This window comes from Hydra vulgaris, chromosome 04, assembly GCF_038396675.1.
Source record: "Hydra vulgaris chromosome 04, alternate assembly HydraT2T_AEP".
NCBI lineage: Eukaryota > Metazoa > Cnidaria > Hydrozoa > Anthoathecata > Hydridae > Hydra > Hydra vulgaris.
The window spans coordinates 41,040,001-41,065,000 of record NC_088923.1 but is presented as its reverse complement, the minus strand read 5'-3'; the positions used below and the strand labels follow the sequence as shown (position 1 = coordinate 41,065,000).

The 25,000-nt window shown below is 25.0% G+C and overlaps 1 protein-coding gene across 2 annotated transcripts in view; it reads left to right on the top strand.

Moving 5' to 3' along the window:
* LOC100209042 (ankyrin-2) overlaps positions 1 to 25,000 on the top strand; it is a 48,135-nt gene that overhangs the window by 4,164 nt on the left and 18,971 nt on the right. Inside the window, exons 1-16 of one of the 2 annotated variants that reach the window (XM_065796362.1) lie at positions 3,728 to 3,845; positions 4,944 to 5,039; positions 6,996 to 7,094; positions 7,593 to 7,691; positions 8,255 to 8,353; positions 8,602 to 8,682; positions 9,397 to 9,495; positions 9,933 to 10,031; positions 10,105 to 10,203; positions 10,340 to 10,438; positions 10,701 to 10,799; positions 16,198 to 16,296; positions 19,154 to 19,252; positions 22,124 to 22,222; positions 22,307 to 22,405; positions 22,491 to 22,589. In XM_065796362.1, coding sequence (XP_065652434.1) covers positions 3,819 to 3,845; positions 4,944 to 5,039; positions 6,996 to 7,094; positions 7,593 to 7,691; positions 8,255 to 8,353; positions 8,602 to 8,682; positions 9,397 to 9,495; positions 9,933 to 10,031; positions 10,105 to 10,203; positions 10,340 to 10,438; positions 10,701 to 10,799; positions 16,198 to 16,296; positions 19,154 to 19,252; positions 22,124 to 22,222; positions 22,307 to 22,405; positions 22,491 to 22,589 — 1,491 coding nt within the window. In that variant the 5' untranslated portion in view covers positions 3,728 to 3,818. Of the gene's footprint in view, positions 1 to 3,727; positions 3,846 to 4,943; positions 5,040 to 6,995; positions 7,095 to 7,592; positions 7,692 to 8,254; positions 8,354 to 8,601; positions 8,683 to 9,396; positions 9,496 to 9,932; positions 10,032 to 10,104; positions 10,204 to 10,339; positions 10,439 to 10,700; positions 10,800 to 16,197; positions 16,297 to 19,153; positions 19,253 to 22,123; positions 22,223 to 22,306; positions 22,406 to 22,490; positions 22,590 to 25,000 lie in introns of those variants that run through there. The other variant, XM_065796361.1, reaches the window with a different exon arrangement.

The following is a 25,000-nucleotide window of genomic DNA, read 5'->3' as shown; positions in this document are numbered from 1 at the left end:
TTTTTAATAAAATGTTTTTATTTTTAATTTTTTTAATAAAATGTTTTTATTTTTATTTTTTTTTTGCTGTAAATCATGCGCGGAGTGTTGCTACATCGACTATCTTATAGCCTGACTCGCAAGGGAGTGCTGCTACATCGACTGACAAATAGCCTGACTCGTAAGGGAGTGCTGCTACATCGACTGACAAATAGCCTGACCCGCAAGGGAGTGCTGCTACATCGACTGAGGGTTTGGTTGGGGCAGGCAGTCTATCAATTATTAAAAAAAAAAAATTCCGGTCTTACATTACAATTTATACTTTTTGTCAACAAAATATGAAAAAAACTTTCGGACAACATCTAAGGGTTCTATATATATATATATATCTATATATATATATATATATATATATATATATATATATATATATATATATATATATATATATATATATATATATATATATATATATATATATATATACTATATATATATATATATATATATATATATATATATATACATACTATATATATATATATATATATATATATATATATATATATATATATATATATATATATATGTATATATAATTAAGTGATTTTCTACTAATTTATAATTGCTCTGTTCTTTTAAAAACATTGAGCACTCTAATTTGTAGAATACATTTTAAAATTGTTTAAATAAAATAGCTACAATTAAATTTGAAACATAACTTGGAGTTTCACGCTTTATGTGATCATCAGATGTTTCAAACAACTGTAATGATAAAAAATATATATTCAAAAAAACAATACAGTGTTAGCTTAGACGTTAATGTTAAAGTTGCAGATAAAATTTTTTTTTTTGTGGCAGCATTTTAATACTAGTTTTATTTATTTAATAGTTTTTATAATATGTATTTTGTTTATTTAATAGTTTTAAAGATGACATAATGATTTGGTATTTTTCAGTTAAACAAAAATTACACAACTTTCCTCCAGGTTTAAATGGTTCCGCCCTATTGATAATCTTCCACATAAGAATAGGATTCGAAACAATTTAATAACTGTCAATATTTCATTCTTAGAAGTTATTAAAGATGTAATTTAAATGTATTTCAGATGCAATTAAGGGTGCTACTTTGTTTTTTTAATGAAGAAAGGTTATATATACTACTGCTTGGCATTAGTTTAACTTTTACATTTGTTGTTGCTCAACCAATTTCTTTTTATGATTTAGTCTGCTTTTTATAAAATTTCAACTATCAAACTTTTTTTGCAATATTAAGCACTTTTGCATATTTAAACATTCATCATAGTGTTTCAAGTGCATATATTACTTGATGCTTTAATCTTCTAATTACTGGCATTTTTTAGGGAATTCTAATTAAATCATCAAATTAATCATTGATTGGTTTTTTTTTATTATCTGCTAAAGTTTTTCTTTTTATTGCACTCTTTTGATATACAAGTTTTTTTCCAAATACCAAAACTTATTTAACATTTTTTTGTATATGGTATAACTTTATATCAGGAAGAAAGGCATGTTTGTGTTTAAATTTAATAAAAATTGTAAATGTTATCAACTTAATGTAGATAGGCCTTTCCAAACTCTTGAGTACAGATACACATCAAATAATTGATCAATCAATTACAATCAAGAAGTTAAAAAAAAATTGTGATACACTTACACAGTAATACACATGCTTTTGCAAACAAGTTTTGCTTTATAGGTTTGCATTGTCCTTACTGGTCTCAAAAAGACTCAGCTTTTGAATCACCATTAATTACTAGTTTCTGATGTCTAGGGAAAAAATGACGGTTGAAAAGATTGTGATATACTTACACAATAATACACATGCTTTTGCAGATAAGTTTTGCCTATTATTTTTAGTTTGGAGTCCATGGGCACTATTTTATGTAAGAGTTATTTTAGGGTCAGAATTTATAGTTTCTGTACTCTAAATGATTTTTTTCTTCACACTAATCCATAAATCTCAATGTTTTTCAAGCTCCTTGACACCAAAGATATAAATAGAAATAAATAGTGGCTTTGTGACTTTTAAAACCAGAGACTTCTTTGAGACTTCACATCCCTTGTCCTTACATTTTGGACACTTACATTTTTGACAAGCTCTTTTATCAGGGAAGTTCATTAGCTTATTAAGTTAAAACATTTTCTTTCTGGTTAGTCAAGTTTGTGTTTTGATGCTAAAGGGTTGAATGAAGATAGTAAAAGCAATTAAACAAATGCAACATTGAATGTAGTACCTCTTGGCTTAGTGAAGTGAATCCAGTAAAAAAATAAATTTAGTCAGTTTTAGATACCTTGGTACTTGGTATCTTAACTTGTTAACTAGTTTTAAATATCTAGGTCATGTTAGGAAAAATGATGCTCAGATTATTTAGTATAAAGTCTACACTGCTGCACAAATATTCTGGTTAGTTGTTTTCATAAATGCTCAAATATGACGCTCCCTTTTAGCATTAAAAACTGTCTACCTATTTAGAACTGATTTGTGCTAAAAAGTGATTTATGAATTTTAAAGACTAGTTGTCTTTCTGCAGTTAGCAGTTCTTGTCTATGGACCTTGTGTTTACTTGTATTTTGATGTTGTTTGATAAAAATAGATTCATATTATACAATAGTATATAATAATAATAATAATAATAATAATAACAATAATAATAATAATAATAATAATAATAATAACAGTATACTTGAATGAAGTCAAATTGAAAAAAGAACTTATTAAATAAAAGTCAAAATCCTCTTGGATGTTCATAAATTAGGTCATGCTTGAACTTTCAGCTCCACTAAAAAGCGGGCTTTGTCTGTAAAAATAGAGGGTAGTTAAGGTCAGTTGAGTATAATAATCTATAAATAAGGTTACTATAGTAATTTAGTTTAAAAAGAACAAAAGTTTATTAATTAGTATTGTAATCAGGTTCTGAAAATGTAGTAAGCAAAGTTTTTGGATAAAATGAAATGTAGCAAAGCAAAATAATTAATAAATAAGTTATAGTTTTAACTTATAAAAATATGAGTTGTGTTTAAAAATGTTTTATAATAAACATGCAGAAATATCAAAACACTAAAGAACATCCCAGGAGACTTTTAGGTAGAATAAAGCTATTATGTGAGATATATCATATGTATTGTTTATAGATAGCTTACAATTAAAGCATGAATTAAATTTTTTATTTTTATAAAATGTGTTTTATACTTGTAATTAGTATGAATTGTTACTTAAATTTAATCTCAATATAGGAGATTTGTAAAATATGATTTAGTTTTAAAGATCAATTTTTTCCCACCAAATAAATAATATTTGCTCAATAGCATTATAAATATCAAAGCAAAATTATGTTACTATATTTATTATTTATAAAATAAAGTTTTCAAAATGCCACTACATAGTAGGATTTTTGTGTGTGTGTGTTTTGTGCTTTATTTTGTTAAGTGTATTTGTTTACAATAATAATGTATAACTGCTTACTATGTTTGCATAGCAACTACTATGATAAGTTTAAAATAAAGTTTATAAAATAAACAAAAAAGTTTGATGAATTATTAAAAGATAACATTAAAAAATTAATACAATTTTCAAAAAATTCATTATAAATAATTTATGATTTAAAAAATATCTTATACCAAAAGAAAATGTTATTGAATAGATTGATTATGTGCTATTATAAAGATTTGTAAAGTCTTATAAATATTATATATGAAATATTTATTATTATGTTTATGAATTTTTATTCTCTCTCTGTCTTTGTGTCTGTGGCTTTTTGATTATGTAACTCTTATGATTTGTTTTGCTATACATCAATGTAATTTAATGATTTAATATGATACAACACAAGTGCAAGTTCAAAGTTAGTAACTTTACTTATAGGAATAATATTGCAAAAACTGTTTGCAAACAATTTTTTTTTTTAAATCTTTGTAAAGAATAAATAAATATCGTATTAGAAAATGTTGTTTTTAATTTTAAATATCAATTTATTTAAGAATACTGGAAATAGAATATAGTTAATTTATAGTTAAATACAAGAGTTAGGTACTCATTTCTTAATATAAACAAGCATCTAAGTTCAGAATATTGTTTTTAGAAAAAAAACTTTTGGGAGGCATAGAAGATTTCATTCCATTTTGTTAGTTTTAAATCTAGTTTCAACCTGCACCATGGTTTCCATGGTTTTCTCCTTTTTATGTAGCTGCTGTTTTCTAATTGCAATCATTCTTTTATCCATTTCACGCAACAACAAAAAACCGACTCTCTGGAAAACAAACATCTTTTTATTATTGCAAGAAATTGATGCAAAAAGGTATTGTCTGATGCTAAGGTCCATTTTTACAAAAAAACTAAATCTTGCTTTTTATCACAAGCGCTAAGTTCTAAAGAATTTCATAAAATCTTTAACAATGTCATTAACAAAGGCATATCTAACAGTTCATCTCTCATACATGGGTCTTATCTTATTATCTCTCCTAAAAATAAGGCAAAATTATTTGCAAATAATTTTTATTTACACATTTATCTATAAAATCTAATGATTCCACTCTTACAGACATACCAGAGAAATAGTTTAATTCATTGTTAAGACATCTTAATCACTTCAGCTTCTGTAGTTGAAGTTCTTTCTCACTTAAACTTCTCTATAGTTTGTAGACAACATATCTGTTACACCATTACAAAATTGTTCTCAGAACTCTCTTCTTTTCTCTCTGAATAATTCAAGAAGTGTAGTGTGAACAAGTGCAGGCCTTAAAATGAATAGCATTACAAGAGTAAAGCATATTTTTAAAAACACACACTTTTGAAAACACACACATACTCTTAAGAAAAGATATCTATAAAATAGTTTAACAATGAGTTGTGGTTCAATAATGTTTGATTAATTACTGGGATTTAATTAAATTTAGTTTTTAATTGCTTTAACCAAATAATTTATTACAATTTTTTTTTTTAGATGGATGAAGATTTACTTAAAGCTGCAAAATGCGGAGATTTGTTGAAGGTGACTGGATGTATTCAAGATGGTGCAAATATTCATGTTACAAGTCCTGTACGTTATTTTCTTATTATAAAAACATTTTGATTACCTTTTTCAGCAAAATGTTAAGTAATTTTAAACCATGTTATTAAATTTCTTGTCATTAATTACTTGTTTTACTTGTTAAATGTATTAGACTATTACAATATATATTAGACTATTACAATATATATTAAACTATTACAATATATATTAGACTATTACAATAATAGATAAAATGCTTATCTTGAGCCTTATGTCGCCTAGAAAGTAAAGTAGAGATGCCATGAATAGTTATTTAGCTGAATACCAAATACTGAATATTTGGCTAGGCGCTCAGCTGAAGCACTAAAAATTCGATGACACTTAGTTTTTTTAAAGGTTTCGATCTGCTCATTGAAGTGCATATGTCCACTACACTGTTGCCGTTTTTGTTTTATTTGTGACTAGGTTGTATTACATCACGCATTTTTTATTGGCTGTTACATGAAACCATTTTAACTATAGTAATGTGTAAAAGTATTCTACTCTTCAAACCATTCAAAAAAGTCACAAAAATAACCAGCTCATGTATATCTTGCATTTCTGTAGTATTTTATTATATAATATCTTGCATATTCTGTAGTATTTCTATAGTAATAATTTCAGAAAATTCTATTGATAGATATTGCACAAAGAACTCTAAACTTATTAAAAATCTTCACTACAACCTAAACTTAAAGTAATAATAAACTAAAGTAATAAGTAGAGTATAACTTTAATGACAATCAGGCAGTTGCCTTTTTTTTTATTGATGCATGTTCCAAAACTAATTTTATTAGATTAGTTAAAATGCAATTTGCAACATGAAAAAATTAAAGCTCTGAGAAAGATTGTAATGTGTGACACACATTAAAATTTTGATAAACCATCACTGGTGTCTAATAGCACCCACGAAGATTTATCTCTACATTGTAAGAAAAAGAAATGTAAATGAAGCCATTCTCTACAGAAAATATACACACATATGAAGATGAGGAAAAGAAAAGTCCAATTGCAAATGAAATTCATTTTTACATGTTTACTTAAATTGGACAGCGAAACCTTACAAATGGTGGTCAGCACTATCGCTTGTAAGGGTTATTAGTCTGTATTTTGTTTTTTTGTAGCTCCATTAAATGTCATGACATAATATTGTGATTTAGACAATATTATGTCTTGACATTTAATGGAGCTATAAAAAACAAAGAAGAGCAAACAAAGAAAAAAACTTATTGCCAACATAGAAAATGCAATTGCAAATCTAGATGGTTATATGCCTATTTTGAGCTCTGCAAAATAAAGTAAGAACCTTTTTCTGGTTTAATGGAAGCTTTATGTTTTTTTTTCCAAGTGAAACATCACACAGAAAAAATGTTGTAACATGAAATGTTTCTGATAAAGATTTAAACAATATTTAATGCATATATTACAAAATGGTGTATTTTAAAAATTTATATAAAAGTATGGCCTGCCCTATTGGTTACCTACAATAAAAGATTACTGAGTTTAAGTCTTCAAACCATTGGTTGTTTTTTTTCCATTTCCTAATAAACAAAACACATTTGATTGGCTATAAACTTATGCTTGTTATTATAGCATGTGGTGATTATTTATAAAAATCAGCAAATTTGAAATGTTTGTACCCACAGAGGTGATTTCAAAAAAAAAGTTTTACTTTTTACAATGTTTTTTGATGGTGAGTGATTTAAAACTTTTGAAACCAAATCACTGAAATTCAAAGACAGTATGACAACAACATGTTTTGCTAAGAATTTAATCTTTGTTCATATCATTTATTCAATAGATAATACATAGGAAGGAATGAGGGAGGAAGGAATGAGGGAGGAAGGAATTTTTGTTTTGTAATTCAAAATAAAAATAACCTCCTCATCATAAAAAAAATTATTAATAAATTTTTTAGTCATTTCAATCTTTCATTTGTTTGATAGATTTTATAATATTTATTAGGCTGGTTTAAATATTTTACATTTTGCTGCACGAGAGAATCATCCAAACATTGCCGAGTTTGCCATCAGTCATGGAATCAATGTTGAAGCTGTTACAAAGGTTTTGTAAAAAATTGCTTAAATTTTAATTTTTTTAACTGCATTCAACTACTATTTAATAACTATATCCAATAATAACTGATATCCAATAAGTAATATAAAAAAGGTGCTTAAAGAAGTTATTTTACAGTAAAAAACTAAAAGTTCTGTTTTCAATTCAAAAAAGTTCTGAAATTTAGAGTTTGACTCATTATTTTTCAAGGTTTGCATTTTAACCGCCTTTTAGTTTTAAATAGGCAAACGCTATTTAGTTTAAAACTTAAATAGCGTTTGCCTATTTAAAAGTGAAATTGTTTAAAAAATTAAAACTAGAGGTTTAATCATTAGTTGAATACAATTTTATTCATAATTATTTTATTTATTTAATTATTTAGGCTATTTTATTATAATAATGTTGTTTCTTATTAGTTAATAAATGTAGTTCAAAATAATACTATTGATGTTCTTCTTTTTCTTTTTTTTATTAAGAAACTTCGTTATAAATTCTTTTTTATTCCAGAGGTTAAACACTGCTTTACATATTGCTTCATTGGGTGGTCATTTAGATATTGTGAAAATTTTAATCAAAGGAGGTGTAAAAATTAATCCTCAGGCTAAGGTTAGATATATTTTTGTCTTATTTTAAAAATATGAAATCATATAAATTATATATATTTATATATTATATATTATATATATATTTATATATATATTTATTTATATATATATATATATATATATATATATATATATATATATATATATATATATATATATATATATATATATATATATATATATATATATATATATATATATATATATATACACACACACATATATATATTAAACTATACAGTGATGCAAAAATATATTGGTATGAATTTTTCAAAACATCTTTTAACAATGACATAATTGAGTTTTTTTTATATTGCTTTTGGATTATGTTTTTTAATTTTTGATAAACTTTTTGATATGATCTTGTTATTTATTTATATAGAACAATTTTATTGTATATTTTTATTACATATGTAAAACATTTTTAGTACATCTTTATACATTTTTTTAACAAACATTTGTTAATTAGCTATTGTAATGATGCAAAAAATGTTTTTAAAATGACTAATGAAATTTTTTTCTTTTCTTAATTTTGTTTTTGAAGAAATTTAATTTATTTTTAAGGATGATATAACCCCTTTATATATGGCTGCTCAAGAAAACCACTGTGATATTGTGTCTGCTCTTTTAAAAAATGGAGCAGACCCACACATTCCAGCTAAGGTTTGTTAATATTGTTTTTGCTCTCAATTTGTTTATACTTAGTAATATCTTTTAACCTTTTTTTGAGCTTTTTAATATTAAAACTAATTTTGTTGTTAATCAACCACACATAATAAAGGTTTTACTTGAATGTATATTTTATTTCTTATTGTATATATGATATTTTTACTATATATTCAGTGTGGATCTTGTTTTGTTGTTGATCGTACTATATCTTGTAGAGTGTGTATTCTGTCATCTAATTTTAGGGAGGCTTTGAACCAGTTGATATTGCCGTTCAGCAAGGTCACACATCTATTTTAATTACGTTATTAGAATTTGAAGCAAAAGTATGTTGCTCTTTTTTTCGTTAAATCTCTTATATTTCATTTTTTGAAAAATAAAGAATGAAAACTTTTTCACTTCTGACTATTTTATGTTATATAAAGTACTTCATAACTTTTGGTAGTTATAAGGTATACATTATAGTTTGAATTTATGGTAGTAGTAAAGAATAAACTAAAGTCTAAATTTATAGTAGTTATAAAGTATAACCTACAGTTTTTATTTATAGTAGTTACAAAGTATAAGGTATAGTTTAAATATATATTAGTTATAAATTATAAACTATAGTTTGAATATATATTATGTTATAAAATATAAACTAAAGTTTAAGTTTATAGTAGTTATAAATTATAACCTATGGTTTGATTTTATGGTAATTATAAAGTATAAATTATGGTTTGAATTTATGGTAGTTATAAACTATATTTCAACCATTTTTTCTTTTTGACATTTATCTTCATTGTTTGACTGTGTTTAATTATTAGGTATAATCAAAACATTAAATTATTAATTATTAATTATTTGTTTAGATAATAAATTTATTTAATGTGTTAGTTGTTTAATGTGTTGAATGCTAAATTATTAGTTTCTTTTTTTAGTTGTTTTTTTTTATGTTGATATATTTACTATAGTCATGGCAAAAAAAAAAAAGATAACTTTTATGAATATGAGAAACTAATAAAATAAACTTTTAATATGAAACAATTTTTTTTTTTCAGAATGGTTTTCGAGCGATTCATGTAGCAACTCGTAAAGATGATATACGAATGATCAAACTACTGATTGATCATAAATGCAATATTAATGAAAAAGCCAATGTAATCTTGATTAATTTTAACTTTTTTTTTCTTTTTTTTGTTGAAATGACATGACAAGTAACAAGAAATTTGTCCTTCTTGAAATGACATGACAAATGGCAGTTATGTGAAAAATATTAAAAATAGTTGAGAAAGCAGAAACAGCATAAAGATTTTTATTGCATTTTCACTATTTGTTTTAATCTGAAGGTAATAAAGTGTGTGTGTGTGTGTGTGTGTGTTGAAAATAGAATGTCAGTGCTTACTCCATGTAACTCCTAAATATTACTGCTGAAAAAAAATTAATTAAAGAGTTGTTTATTTCAAAAGGCATGAACTCTTTAACCATTAAATATGATATTAATATTGGTTACTAATTAATTTAGTATTTTTTAGTATACTTTTTTTATAGTTAAATTTTTTATTCATGTATATATTTTTAGAATTAAAATTTTTAGAATGGGTATGCTCCATTGCATATTGCAGCAAAACATGGTTGTGTTGCTGCTACTAAATGTTTAATAGATAATGGTGCTGATTTAAATGCTCAAGCAAAGGTAAGCAAAAGATAAAAGATATTTTGTTTTGTTGCTTTTTTTTTCAGTTTTATAGTAAATTGTCTGCGTTTAGTATAATATTTGTCCGATACATGTTGCATCTAAACATGGTGAAGTTGGAGTTTTAGCAGCCCTCATTGAGGGAGGAGCAAAACTTTCTGTAGTAACAAAGGTAATATTTTATAACAACTTGAAACTAAATCTTGTTTTATTTTTTAGTTTGATAAATATAATAAACTTAAAAGATATAGTATGTTTATAATGTATGTAGTTTTTACACCAACAAATATATAATTTTATTGATTTAGGATGGCTTAAGTCCACTTCACTGTGCTGCGCGAGAAGGTCATTCTCATTGTGTTGAATTACTACTCGTTCATGGAGTTACAATTACTGCTAAAACTAGAGTAAACATTTTTGTTTATTTTGGCTTGTAATAAACATTTCTGTAAGCTTCATTGTTTTAGAACTTTTTCTACAAGTTTCTGAGTTTGTTTTTTGTTTTTTTGCTTCAATTTTTTTGAACTCTTGATCACTAGAGTTTTTGTAAAAATAGCTACACCAAAAATCTTATTCCTGGAGTCTTTAAAGCATTACTTCAGAATATAAATTTCTCTTATTAATCTATTTCTCTCTAAAAATTATCAAGTGGTTTTTTTTTCTCTGTAGAATGGATTGACAGCTCTACATATGGCATCTCAAGGCAATCATGTGCAAAGTGCTCAACATATTCTTGCTCATGGTGCCCATATTGATGACTCCACTATAGTGAGTTAGCATATTTTGATCTTAGTATTTGCTAAGTAATTCTCACTATTTTTTATACAAAATTTTGTTTTGATTATGTCATTAATAGATTCTTTAATATAGTTTTCTTTAAAAAAAATTAGTCACTATTGAAATGATTTAATACATGTCTTATTGGCTATTTATTAAACGATTTAAAACAAGATGTAATGACAGTATTTTCACTTAATGTCAATGAAGAATTTTAAACCAAAAAGAGTTACAAAAAGTGTTGTCAATATCAATAAATATTTACGAACCATAAAAAGTTTAAATAATAAAGTTATTTGTAAATATTGTAATGTTAAATATGTAATAGTTTTCTTTAAAAAAAATTAGTCACTATTGAAATGATTTAATATATATATTTTATATATATATATATTATATATATATATATATATATATATATATATATATATATATATATATATATATATATATATATATATATATATATATATATATATATATTTTATATAACTCTAAATAAGTAAATAGCTATGAATAATGAAATAAAAGTTTTAAATGTGTGATTTACTCTTATAATATAACATTTTTGTTTCTGTTAAACCATGATTGCATACAGGTTATTGAGCCATCCTGTCAGATAATTAACCCTAAGTTGTAATAAAGGTGCTGACAGGGATGTCATCCATGTGTAATATTGTAATTAAAATATTAATTCATTATGTATAATATGATATATTGATATTTTACAGCAGGGTTTTAAAGACCTTACTACCTGTCAGCCTCAAAACCATTAAACTGAGTTTTAGAGCTCTTCTCTCATTAGGAGTTTACAGAAAGAATTGCACAGCCTTTATGAAGGTCAAATAAATAGAACTCATGAATGCTGTAAAGAAAATCCAGCATTTATTTTCCTAGGCAGGAAACAATGTAACACATAGTTACATCTACTGTAGCCTATTGAGTTAACAGAAAGGAGTTACAGAAAGAATTGCACAGCCTTTATGAAGATCAAACAAATAGAACTCATGAATACTGTAAAGAAAATCCAGCATTTAATTTCCTAGGCAGGAAACAATGTAACACAAAGTTACATCTACTGTAGCCTATTAAGTTAAGAACAGATGCAAGGCTGGTCAACATAAATTTTTAAATTTATGTTGACCAGCTTACTTCTAAAGTCTTTGCTTAGGAGGACCTTCTACAGCTGGATGCGGTCAACATTAACCTGAGATTAGTGTTTTCATTGAGACATTATTTCTAGTCTTGACTCAACTAAGAGCCCCAAGGTATGAAATAGTTCAATTTAGAGTTGACTTTAACTTTTTTTTAAATATTACTTAAACAAGTTACTGCAACAAATTACCTCAGCAAATTACTGAAACCTAATACTGAAACAAATTACTGGAATGTATTACTGCAACATATTACTTAAACAAATTAATGCATCATATTACTGAAAGAAACTGCAACGTATTACTGGAGCAAATTGCTGAAACATATTTCAATTAAAAATTAGTGAGAGAGAAGAATTTATAAACATCTCGCAGCTAAATTTGTTTCCTACCATTTTGTTTTACTGGTTTAGATTTAACTAATCTAATATATTTGAGTTAAAACCAAAACTAACTCGTAGTTAGTTAAAACCTGTCATGAATAAATAAGTCCATAAGACACTTTTGTTTTATTGCTTTTTTTTTTAGTTTTTATTTATTTAGTATCTTTTTAACCTATTCTTTTGTAACTTCCTTTTTTTTACTTTGGTATAACATGAAAAAGTTTTAAATAGATTTTAGTTGTGTTTTTAATAGTGTTTTCAGATTTTCATTTTGTTTGTTATTTTGTTCAGATACAATAGCATTTTGTAATTGTCTTCATATGTTATGCAAATAATATTATAATTGTCTTAACAAGTTGTATAAACAGATTTTAATTGAAGGTAGCCAGTCTTATTTGAAAGATGTAATATTAATGCTATTTTTGTATTAGTAAAATGGTTTTCACAATAAAAAAAATTATCTTATTAATATATCTTTAGTTTTGATAACACTGGGTTCTTCTAATAACAATTTTCAGTATTCAAAATTTTATGAACATTGGTATATAACTGGTATTGCAGTTTATTCGTTTACAGCATGTTGAAAATTTAACAAAAAAACATTGATAAATTTAATTAAAACATTTTACAAATCAATTTTCTTGTTTTTCGTTATGCATTTTATTAATTTTCTGAAAATTAATTTTTTTAAAAATATTAATGCATTTAAGATTTCAATACATGTTTCAAAGTTGAGCAGAAAAGTAACCAATAAGTTTCAAAGGTTCTAAGAACCATGTCCTAAGTAAAAGCGAAAAAAAATGTGTGAAAATAATATTAAAGCAAAGAATCCTATAAAATTAATAAAAAAAGTTTTTAGTTTAAACAGTTTGTAAATGGATACAAGCTAAACATAAGCATAAAATACTCATATAAATATGACAAGGACAACATGCAGTAGATCTTTTTTGTATATTTCTTTGTGGAATTCACTCCGAAGTTTACATCTGAAAAACTCACTGAATCTTGAGCGAGTAGTTTCTCTTTCTTAGACTACAGACTTCGGTAATTCCTTTGAAGTGCGTTTAATTCATAAAAGTTTTAGTATTTGATGTTACGGTAGACTTTTGACAAATGAAACTGTACAAATTTTTATTTATTTTTATTCATAAATTTTTTCATTATTTGTTTAGTTATTTATTTTCTAACTTTAACATTTAAAAAGATATTAAAAACCATAATTATTTTATGCTCTTTTTTATGCTATAAATTGTTATTGCTCTATATTTAATCTTAATAAATGATGAAGTATTTATTATCTCAATCAAGATTCTGATAAAAAATTGTTTTATATTAACTACCTGTATAAAATTATTAACTGCATTTTTATTTGGTTAGACAATATATTGTCTGAATAAACTTAGTTTAAATAATCATGTCAAGATATATTTAAAACAAATGATTTTAGTGACGGGGGTACTAAAGTCTTTTTATAACAAAAGTAGGTAAAAAATATATAACTAAATAAAAAGTTCAACATTAAAAATCTTTTTATGATATTTCAACTATAAATATTGAAATATTAACTTGAACTAAATTTACTTATTATTTAGAACGACTAAGCAATAAATAAAAAGCCCCTAAAATTATACAATATTGTGTTGTTTTATTCTAAGATCAAAAAAAGCTTTAGGAATGTATTTGTTCTCATAGTATGGAAAATATATTAGAGAAAAACAAAGTTTTCTTGTCTAACATTCCGAACTACTCAAATTTTGCGCGAAATTGTCAAATGTCACATCGACTATTGTTTATTAAAATTTTTATCAGGTGTTTTTACATATTTACAAAATTTATCTTATTTAGCCATGTGAGAATCTATTTAATTAAATTTATTTTGAAAAACATGTATTTTCGTATTTTGTTTTATTTACAAAATTGTTATTATTATGACTAAATGTTGCAAAATTGTGAAGCATTATTGGAAAACTTGTATTTGTCAGTTTTGTTAGTTTTTTAATTTTGTTAAGAGACAAATACCAAATATGAAACATCAATTGGGAAATACCAAATATAATATTTGTTTTTTAATGCGCGTTAGGACACTTTGACAATTTAAATCAGCCTAGTTAAAAAAATTTTATAATAAAAAAATTTAACAGTTCATCAAATATCTATAATTAATACTGTCAGTTAAAGAAATTATTTGTTAATAAATACTTTTTTTGACGGGAGGACAAAAAATGTTATAGCGTAAAAATGACCAGACAAGTTAGAAAATAGTTCCCATTGTTTAAATGAAATTAAGTAAGATTCAGAATATATAATACTGCGCTCTTTTGCACAAAAATGAGAGCCCTTATATATAACGTTCTATATAATGTAAAATACTTGTATGAAAATCATAAGATTGGTAAGTAAAGCTTTAATATTTGTTTTAATTTAAAAACAAAAGAAATATAATTAAGATATATAAAACCTAAAAATTATAAAGATATCTGTAAAAAATAAGTTGCTCCTATAAAATAAAAATAATTTATTATTTTTACTTTTTACAAATTTTTTGTCGCGATGTTTGGAAAAATAATACAAATAAGTTTGTTTTGCTGTATGTTAAAAAAATACTACAACATACTTTTTAAATAGTAGTAGAAAAGCGCAGCTTTATTTAATTACATTTTTCATTTGTCAAAAGTCTACCGGGGCGTCAAATACTAAAACTTTTATGAATTAAATGCATTTCAAAGGAATTACCAAAGTCTGTAGATTGCAACGTATAATTTAAAGACTCCAATTTTTTTAGTAAAATGGAGGAGGCGAGCTTCGACTAAAATGACAAGATTAGTTTTTCTCGGTATGCATTCATTATTTATTTTTAATCAAAAAAACTTGGTTCGAACCTTTTTTTTCATCATTATCTTGAATATGAACACAACATGTATTGGAAGTGTAGGATCCCATTAAGCTAAAGTATTCTTTGCTATTTAGTTTGCCAAGGAAAAAATAAGAACCCTTACATGTTGGGTAAGACAAAGACCATTTAATAAGTCAACAAATGTTTCACCAAGACTGCTGTTGCTACACTAATACACTTACAAATCAGTCTTCCTACCGTTTTACATAAGGAAAATTGAAATCACTGGCAATCAAAAATTCAAATCAAAAATTTGTTTTTGTTATTTTTGTTAATTACTTTGTTTTGCTTAGGATTGGTACTAGTTGGTTGAGAAACGATAAATATTATAAAAATAAATAATATAAAAATAAATACCTAGAAAGATTTTTACTTTATTAATTATAACTGAGCACCAGACTTGTTCCGGATACAAATTACACAAATAAGATTTAAAAGTATTTAAAAGAATTTGAAGAATCTAGATCGCTTCATAAATAAATAGCTACTCTACCACCATGAACTGACCTATTACACTAGTAAACCAAGTTTTTGTGATAAATATTAAATGTGGAGAGTTATGCAGTTTTATCAGTTACAACTCTGATAATTTGTATAATAATACTTTAAAATGCTGGATTTTTCTTTGCAATTATTGTTTTCATTCCCTTGTCATGCATTAAGTTACTTTATTCGAATTTAAAAAATTTATTGCTCCAAACGCATTATCAAACTATTCCCTAGTTTTTTGTTTAGACTATTATGCTCACTTCTCAGCTAAAAATCTATAGTAAAACTTTTATGGTTAAAATTATAAAAGTTTTTTCAAAAAATAATAAAAAATAGGTAATTTTTTGCCAACCTTATTTTTTCTAATTCCAAGAGTTGTGTATGTAATATTTGTTTAACTTAATTGTATACCGTTTATTATTAATTTAATATGGATATATTTATTAATTAAAAACATGTTTTTCTTAAAGGATGGTGTCACTCCACTTCATACTACAGCTCATTATGGTCATGTTGCAACTTGCAAGTTACTTATTGAGAAAGGAGCTGACATAGATAAAAGAGCTCATGTATGTATATTTTTTAGTGTGTTCCAAGTTTACAAAAAATTGAAATTAAATTAAATTTTTCCCCATTTTCTCTCATCCCTAAATTTCTGAAAGAAAAAAAAACATTTTTTTTCAAAACTATTAATACAACTAGATAAAACTTTATTCCTTGACATAAAAACAAACAAGCGCGTTAAAGTATTATTTAAGCAGTTTTTAGCTCAGTTTTTCGTGCGTTTTTTTCTATTGTTTTTAGCTCTAACGATCTTTCCCGAGCTTTTTCCTATTATTTTTAGCAAGTAGGTAGTCAATAGTAGTAGTTCTTGAAAATATTCTTTTAACTGATAGTGTTATTTTACATCTGCTTCAGAAAATTTTTCAGAGAAAGGTATGATATTTGACATATATTCAAAATTTCTTTCAAAATAAAACCATTATCTTTTTTTTTTTTAAATAAAGTGATGCAACTTGATTATTTAATAAATATTTCTGAAGAATAATCTCTTTAGAGATAATCCATATTATCTACTTGGAATAACTTTCTCTTTTCTTTGCTTTCTATTGCACTTAATTTTTACCTTTTTTAAAAAAGATATTTATCTAATTAAATCATTAAAAATAAAAGTATTAATCTTAACAAAAATAAGAATACTTTAGTAAAGAAAAAAAGTTTTATTATTTTAAATAAAATATATAAACTTTTTTTTCAGAAAAAAATCATTTTATAAGACCATCAACATTTAAAAAATCACTTAAAATGTTGCTAGAGCCATGTGAAAATTTTCTTTCTTTTTTATAATTATAATGTAAACATAAATTTAAAAGTAAACAATTTCCTACCCTACATAACCTACATATATATACTACCCTACACAACTTACATATATTTACTACCCTGCATAACTTACATATATTTACTTCCTTACACAAGCCTTCCTAGGAAACGTGTGCAGTTTTTTGTGCGAATGTTTTATTTTAGTCAACTTGGTCATGGCCGTTTGCAAGTGTTATAATATAAAAAAAGCTAAACTGACAAAATAGCAAATAAAAAGAAATTTAAGTAGAAAAAAATAAAAAGAAATTAATAATTTAAACAATTTTTGTACCAATTTTATTTTTGCTTCTTGCAACAAAATTAGATGTGAAGCAAAAAAAAAAAGAAAAATCGTTTTTTTTATTGTAGACTTGAAAAGTTTTAAGTGTACAATAAAAAGAATAATTTTCCATTATTTATCTTTTTTTTTTTTTAAAGAAAGCGAAAATATAAATTGCAATGTGTTTGTAAAATATGTTTATATAATTTTTAATGTAACAATATATATATTATATATACTTGTTACATTAAAGTTATACAAATATATTTCACAAACAGATAACAATTTATATTTTCGCTTTCTTTAAAAAAAAAAAAATATATATATATATATAGGAAGATCATTGTTTTTAATGTTTAAAACTGTTTTAATTTTAACAAAATTTTTAATTTTAACAAAAATATAAACAGTACACAAGTTATTTAAATTATTCTTATTATTATTTTCTATTTAAGTTTCTTTTAATTTTCTATTTTGCATGTATATAAGGTATATATTTAACCTTTTATACATATTTAAACACATTTATTGTGTTTATAGTTGGTATATGTTTATATTATGTTGTTTCCATATTTTCAAAGTGCTGTGACTTGGTAAACATGTAGAGCAAGATTTGTCAACCTTGCCAGCCAAGTGATGTACTTATAACAAAGGGTTACATGACAGTGTTTAGTGTCAAGCTGTTACTGCTTCAGGTCTAGGTGTTTTCAAGCCTTTATTATTAATTATTCTAAAAATACATAATAATGTATAATAATAATTTTTTGCGTAATGTTGTTACTTATGTTCTGTTATATATGAGTGTTATGCATGCATTGAAAACTGCATGCGTTTCCTGGGAAGGCTTTCTATATAACATACATAAATTTACTACTCTACATAAGTTACATATATTTACTATCCTACCTAACTTACATATATTTATTATCATACATGTTTATTTAAAAAAATTGTTTTAAGTTTTTATTTAAAAGTGGTTTATGCAATCAACAACCGACAATAACCTTTACACAGCAGATATAAGGCTTTTGAATTTTTAAATTTAAGTTTTTTTTTAGTGTATTTATTTCTTGTGTTTTTAACTGATTTTTTTTTTTATTATTAAAATCTGCACAGCATATGAGATGCTTTGTGTTCATATTATTTGCATACTGTGAAATGTGGTAGTGGTGTAGTGGTAGAGCGCTCATTTCACACTCACTAAGCGAGAGGTTTTGAGTTCGATCCTCACCACATCCCTGGTAGTACCGCGCTCAACTTGTTTCTCTGCGCAGCGACTTTGTTCGTCAAAGTTCGTGTTTCAAAGTTATAGAGTTGAGAGAGGGTTATAACCACAATTAAGTAGCCTCCTCGTCTGTTGTGGCCTTCTAAGCCTTGGGGAGGTGAATTTACTTTTTTTTTTAAATGTGGTTGTTTTGAACAGTGGGGTAACTTTGAATAAAAACTTACAGTAAAACACTTTCTACTAGAAAGAGTTTTACTCAAAGTCTTTGTCCAAAGTTACCCCACTGTTCAAAGTAATGACATTTCACAGTACTTTAAGTTTTTAAAATGCCAACTTTAATCAGTTTTCTAAATAAAAAAACAATAATAAATACAAAAATGATTTTTTTTAAACAATCTTATGTTTTAGTAAGATAGACATCTTACTATAAGGTTTTTAATTTTCCTAACACTTAATTGGTTTTCTTAACTGACATATAGATTAACACTTGTATGTTGGCAAAGCCTGTGTAAGTTTTGATTAAATTAAAGTTTAATTGGTTTATTTACTTTTTCTTTAGAATGGTTATACAGCTTTGCATATAGCTGCAAAAAGGAATCAAGAATCGATTGTGCAACTTTTATTGAAATATAAAGTCATGGTTGAAGAAAAAAATAATGTTTGTGTTGCTCTTTTATATTTTTGAAGGTTTCTTACACTTTTTTGTTTTTTTAATATATAGTATTTAGATGATTTTGTTGGTCAGTGATAGATTTTATTGGTCTGCTATAGATTTCATTGGTGTTAGATGTGTAGAGATGGTCATGTGCTGTGATAGTCCCTTTTATTTGTGCTAGTATCTTTCAGCAGAGTGAGAGAGATTGGTTAAATATAAATTTTAATAACTGGCTAATTTTGGAGTTTATTCTCTGATTATAGTTCAACTTGCACTAAACAAGTTTTAAAAACTCGTGAAATATTTGTGGCTCATAAAGGTTTCTGCCTATGTTGGCATGGGCTGCTTTTAAAAAGTCTATCAGTTTTTCATGCTTGCATTATGTAAAAACATGATATTGTGACATTTTCATGCTTGCATTATGTAAAAACATGATATTGTGACTTAAAATTCTCTTGCTATTAGTTTATAGATTTTACCTTTTCATGAATTCACCAAAGTTCTTTTAAGTATTGTTTTAATACATTGTAAGACATTTGCGTGTTCTGACCAAAACTTACAAGATTTTCAGTAATCTTTTTATTTAAAATCTTTATTAACTTTTAAACTTTGAAAGTTTTAATAAAAGTTATATGTAGTATAATACATGAGTTTGGGAGAAAAAAAAATGAAAGCAACATAAGTAAACAAAGTAATAACAACATGCCATAAAAGACGTAACGTAAGTAAAAAAAAGATCTGAAATTTTAGTTCAGTTGTGTTGTGATTAGTTGTTTTCTATTGTGTTCATTTCATAAAGAAACTTACTTAAAAAAAGGATTTATATAAGTTATCAAAATATAGGCAAAAAAATATCTTCACCAGTGCACTTTTTTATCTTTGAAATCCTGGGGGGAAAAAGTTGGAAACATTTCTCTGTTTTTATCTTTTAATAATATCTAGTTGGTTTAATGAATTAAGGTTTCTTTGTAGTCAAAAAAAATTTAGAGCACCAATTCAATAACTTATGTCCCATTTACACCAAATCTGTTTTTAGTTAAAATGTGTCCTAATTGTGTTTTATACAATCAACCTTGTAGTTGTTGTCTACACCTGGTGTCTACAAAACCTTGTATTTTATTGAAAATGCTTTTTACATTAGGCCATTGAATTAAAATCAGTTTTGAGTATTTTAAAATGTGTTTAAAATTGTTCCATAACTAAATTTATATTGAGAATAGTGTTATAAAATTTTGTTTTCTTTTTGCTTTGAATGGTGTTAATAAAAAAATAAAGCAAAAAATAGAAACAAACTAAAGAAGATCAGAAGATTAGAAAATACAAGCACATTTACTGACTAATTCATTTTATTAGAAAAAAATAAGTTTTCATCAAGCTTTTATCTTGATTTGATTTCTCTGCGAGCTTGTAATGTCTATTGGGTTTAAATATGGCTCATAAAACTTAACATCAAAAAATGTAAATTTATGCTCATCAACCAAACCAAATATATTTCTTATTTATTCTATTATCCTTATTTCATTGATAAAAATGGCTCAAACGGCCTAACCAAAAGAATACTGCTAGAATCAACAATGTTGGTAAAAGACCATGGTGTCTAACTTTCTGATGATCTAAAGTACAAAATTCGAGCATTCAAGACTTAAACTTCAGGTGTTTTAAAGTAGTTTCCAATTCGCTATTTTGATAGCAGAGAATTGAAAATCTGGAAAAACCACTACACAACTTATGTCTGTCCCCATTTAGACTATGCTATCACCTCACCTTATTTTATACAAATTCAAAATCACATCGCAAAAATACTCCATGAATTGAAACACTTTGACCAACAAACAAGATGTACCAGACTTGACCAAACCTAATGATAGAATAAATCATACTTGTCTTGTCCAAAAGTTCAAATTTGAAAACAAAATTTATTCAATCAATTGTTTATTGAACCATCATCCACCCCTCTTTTTTATGGTCATTGCCACAAAATTAATTTTAACTGCCTTGTTCAATATAACTTTTTTAACAATTGGGTTGTAAATAATTGGAACTCTCTACCAGACTAGGCTGCCAATGCCTCTAATATCGACAGTTTCAAACATAAACTAGATATGCAAACTGTGGTTATATTTCTGCAGCAGAACAAGGTAGCTTGCTAGTTTATGGTGAGCTTAAAGTTCAATACTGCCCTGTATAACTTTATTAGTTTAATAATACATACAAAATAAATACCTGTGTAAATTTAATAATATATACAAAATAAATACTTGTGTAAATTTTTTGTTTTTAATCTCAACAATCTGACACCATTTTGTTTGGTTTGAATTAAATGCAGATTAAGCAAAGGTTTATTACATAATATTGTTCATAGCGAATGAGCCTTACTATGCAAGAAAAGAAATTAACTGAAATTTAGATAATAATACATGCAGGCATGGTTGTGTATTTTTGTTTCTATGGTGGCAAGCAACAGTTCAGCATGTTTTCATTTGTACAAATTCATGGCAAATATTGTTGTGCATCCCAGATACATAAAAGATATTGGTTTTTATTTTTAATTTTTTTTTAAATGATAATTTTTTATAATAATTTTTTTCTGTATTTTTATGAAAAATAATGTATTGAACTACCCTAATAAATATCCTAAAAGTAATAAAAGATTGTCATAATTAGTTATAGTATAATAAAAGTAATAAAGATTGTTATAACTGCTATAATTATTATATAGTTATTGCTATTATTATTATTATTGCTATTATTACTATTGTTATTGTTACTACTCTAATAATAATAATGATAATAATAATTATTATTATTATTGTTATTATTACTATAATAATAATAATAATAATAATAATTATTATTATTATTTTGTTTTTATAGAATGGACAAACTGCTTTACATGTTGCTGCGTTCTTTGGTCATGCAAACATTGTATTGTTGCTACTACAGGAAGGGGCAGCAATAGAAGCTGTTACAACAGTATATTTTATTTTAGCTATTATTAGGTTATTAAAATTAAATTTATTTTAATTTTATTTTATCTTTTAAATTTAAATTTTTTAGCGTGAGGAAACTGTTCTTCATATTGCTTGTCGTGCATCCCAGATACAAATTGCCAGACTTTTGTTGCGAAATGGAGCAAATGTAAATGTCAAATCTAAAGTAATGCATTTCAAATAATATACTAGATTTTATTATTTTTTTTTTTTTTTGATTTGGCTTTTTTTTTATTCTTTTATATTTGTAGGATGAAGAAACTCCTCTACACAATGCTTGTCGCCAAGGCAATGCCTTACTTGTAAATTTATTATTGGATTTCCATGCCGATCCTAATGCAACTAATAAGGTTTTTTATTTTTAATAAATAATTTTTACAATGTATAAAATATGTAGAAAATATATGTTTTGTATAAAATTAAAGTGTTTTTGTATTTTATACAAAACATGATGGTATAAGGTTGGATATAGCTCATGATAACATTTTATGCACAAAAATATTTCAAAGGATTTTTTCCAGGAAGATATTAGATTAAAGAAAAATAAATAAAAACTTTACAGAGCGGAAAAACTGTTGATTTAATAAAGTAGGGTGTTGTTGATGGAGGCTTGGGAAAGACCTAAGACCTTAAAGTTTAAAAAATTTATTAAAAGTACTAAAAAATTTATTATAGAACTAAAAAGATGATGCAAAAATAAGTAGGGTGGACATATTTTTAAAAGTTGATAATTTAAAGGTGTGGCATAAAGATCATTATCTATCATGAATAATTTAAATATTAAATTTGCATTGATTTTAAATCTAGAGCTCAAATATCTTTAATTCATAATTAACTGATACACAGAATAAGCTGTTCAATTTACTTTAGAGAGTTTTTTTCATTCTTGCTAAATTTTAGGTATTTTAGGCAGACTTTAAAGTTTAAACTCTTCAGTTAAGATTTTTAAATCCTCCTGAACCAACATTTTCCATCAACAGAAAATTTAGCAGTTATTTATGCATGTTTATAAAATCCTAATTAGGTTTTATGCTGTGCCTCCAACTTGTAGCTTGTTTGCAAATTGTTATTAAATATTTTCCAATGAATCAAATCCTTTAAAATACAAATTTTATAATGTTGCAACCTTTCATATTAGCTAGACAAAATTTGTTATTAAAAAATCAAGAAAACAAACAACTGTAATAGAATAGCCGTGATTTATCTATTCAAAATTTTTGTCACATGCCGTTTGAAAATCTTTTTATGCACTGCCCTGTTTCTTTATTCTTTTTATTGGAAGTTTTCTTGAAGAAGTTTCTGACAGAAAAAAATAAGTTTTTTTAAAATTGTTTGTTTAACCCTTTCTGTGTAGAAGGGGTTGAACGAGAAATTTTTTTTTTTCAAAATTTTTGGTAATTATGGAGGATTTTTTTTTGAAAAAAATAATTTTTTTTCTTTTCTCATTGTTATAATTTTTATACATTTTTTATAATTGTTTATCTAAGTAACATATTATAACATTTATCCACAATACTGTATTACTTTTACAAATATATTAAAAATACCAAAATAAAACCTCTAAGTTTTACTCTTATAAGTAATTCTTTATATTTATAAGCCAAAATAAAAATAAAAGACTCTTTAAAAAACAAATAAAACAAACTGTCAATGCGATTTTGTCTCAAAAAAGAAATTAAAATGATTGCCGAAAATGTAATATTACAGACATCACATTGTTGGAAATATTTGGGTAAATCATAATATTACAGTCACCACAGGAAAGGGGTTAAAATTGTAATTGAACACTATATACATTATAAAATATGGTAAGTTTAACCGTACCACTTTATTTCATTTACATTACTATAATAAAAAAAAAGTTTTTCTATTTTATTAATCATGATTTTGAATTTCAAATATTTTCTAACAAGTTATAAAACAACATAAGATCTGAGAACCAATTAGGCATACAAAAATTTTAAAAATAATGGCAGTTCTTGAATTTTCTCCCTCTTCATTTCTTATATAACTGGTATATGGTTAAGAAGTAAGGACAAAACAGTAAATTTAGGTTTTTCCTTGAGTTCAGACTTATGTATGCTTAATTATTATTTTGAAGTCTTAACTTCAAAATAATAATTAAGCATACATAAAAACTTAAAAATAAATTAAATATTTATCTAAATTAAATTAAATTTAAAATCAAAAACATAAATTTTTTCATTCTAAAGAAGACTTACTTAAAGTAAAAATTTCAGATAATTTAAAAATGCACTTATATTTCTTCTTAACTTACTCTGTATATCTGGCATACCATAAATCTTGAATCAATTACTACTTTACACAAATGCAGGGCGTTACTTTTTTAAGTTTCTAACCAAGAATTCAATTTGGCATTTGAAATCTATAGTTCAAAATTATCTGCTTTTAATTTATAATAGTATTATTATTTTATTTTAAACAGTGGGTTTTTATTTCTACTGTTATGGTTAATGGTGAATATTGTTTATAAAGCTTAAAATACGCATCTACAACAGGATTTCTGCCGTGATCTGTGCAGGAACTGCAGATTTACTGCAGGTCAATGCACACTATTTAGGTATTTTAGCCAAACTCACATTATATCTGTTCTCAATTTTACTTCATGAATATAAAAAATAAGGCTCAGAAGTAACAAGCTCATATATATGTTTACAAATTTTGTATATAGTTGTTTAAAGTTTTAAAGTTTGGAGGTTAATAGATCTGAAATTTCTGTACCAGCCAAAGTATTTCTATA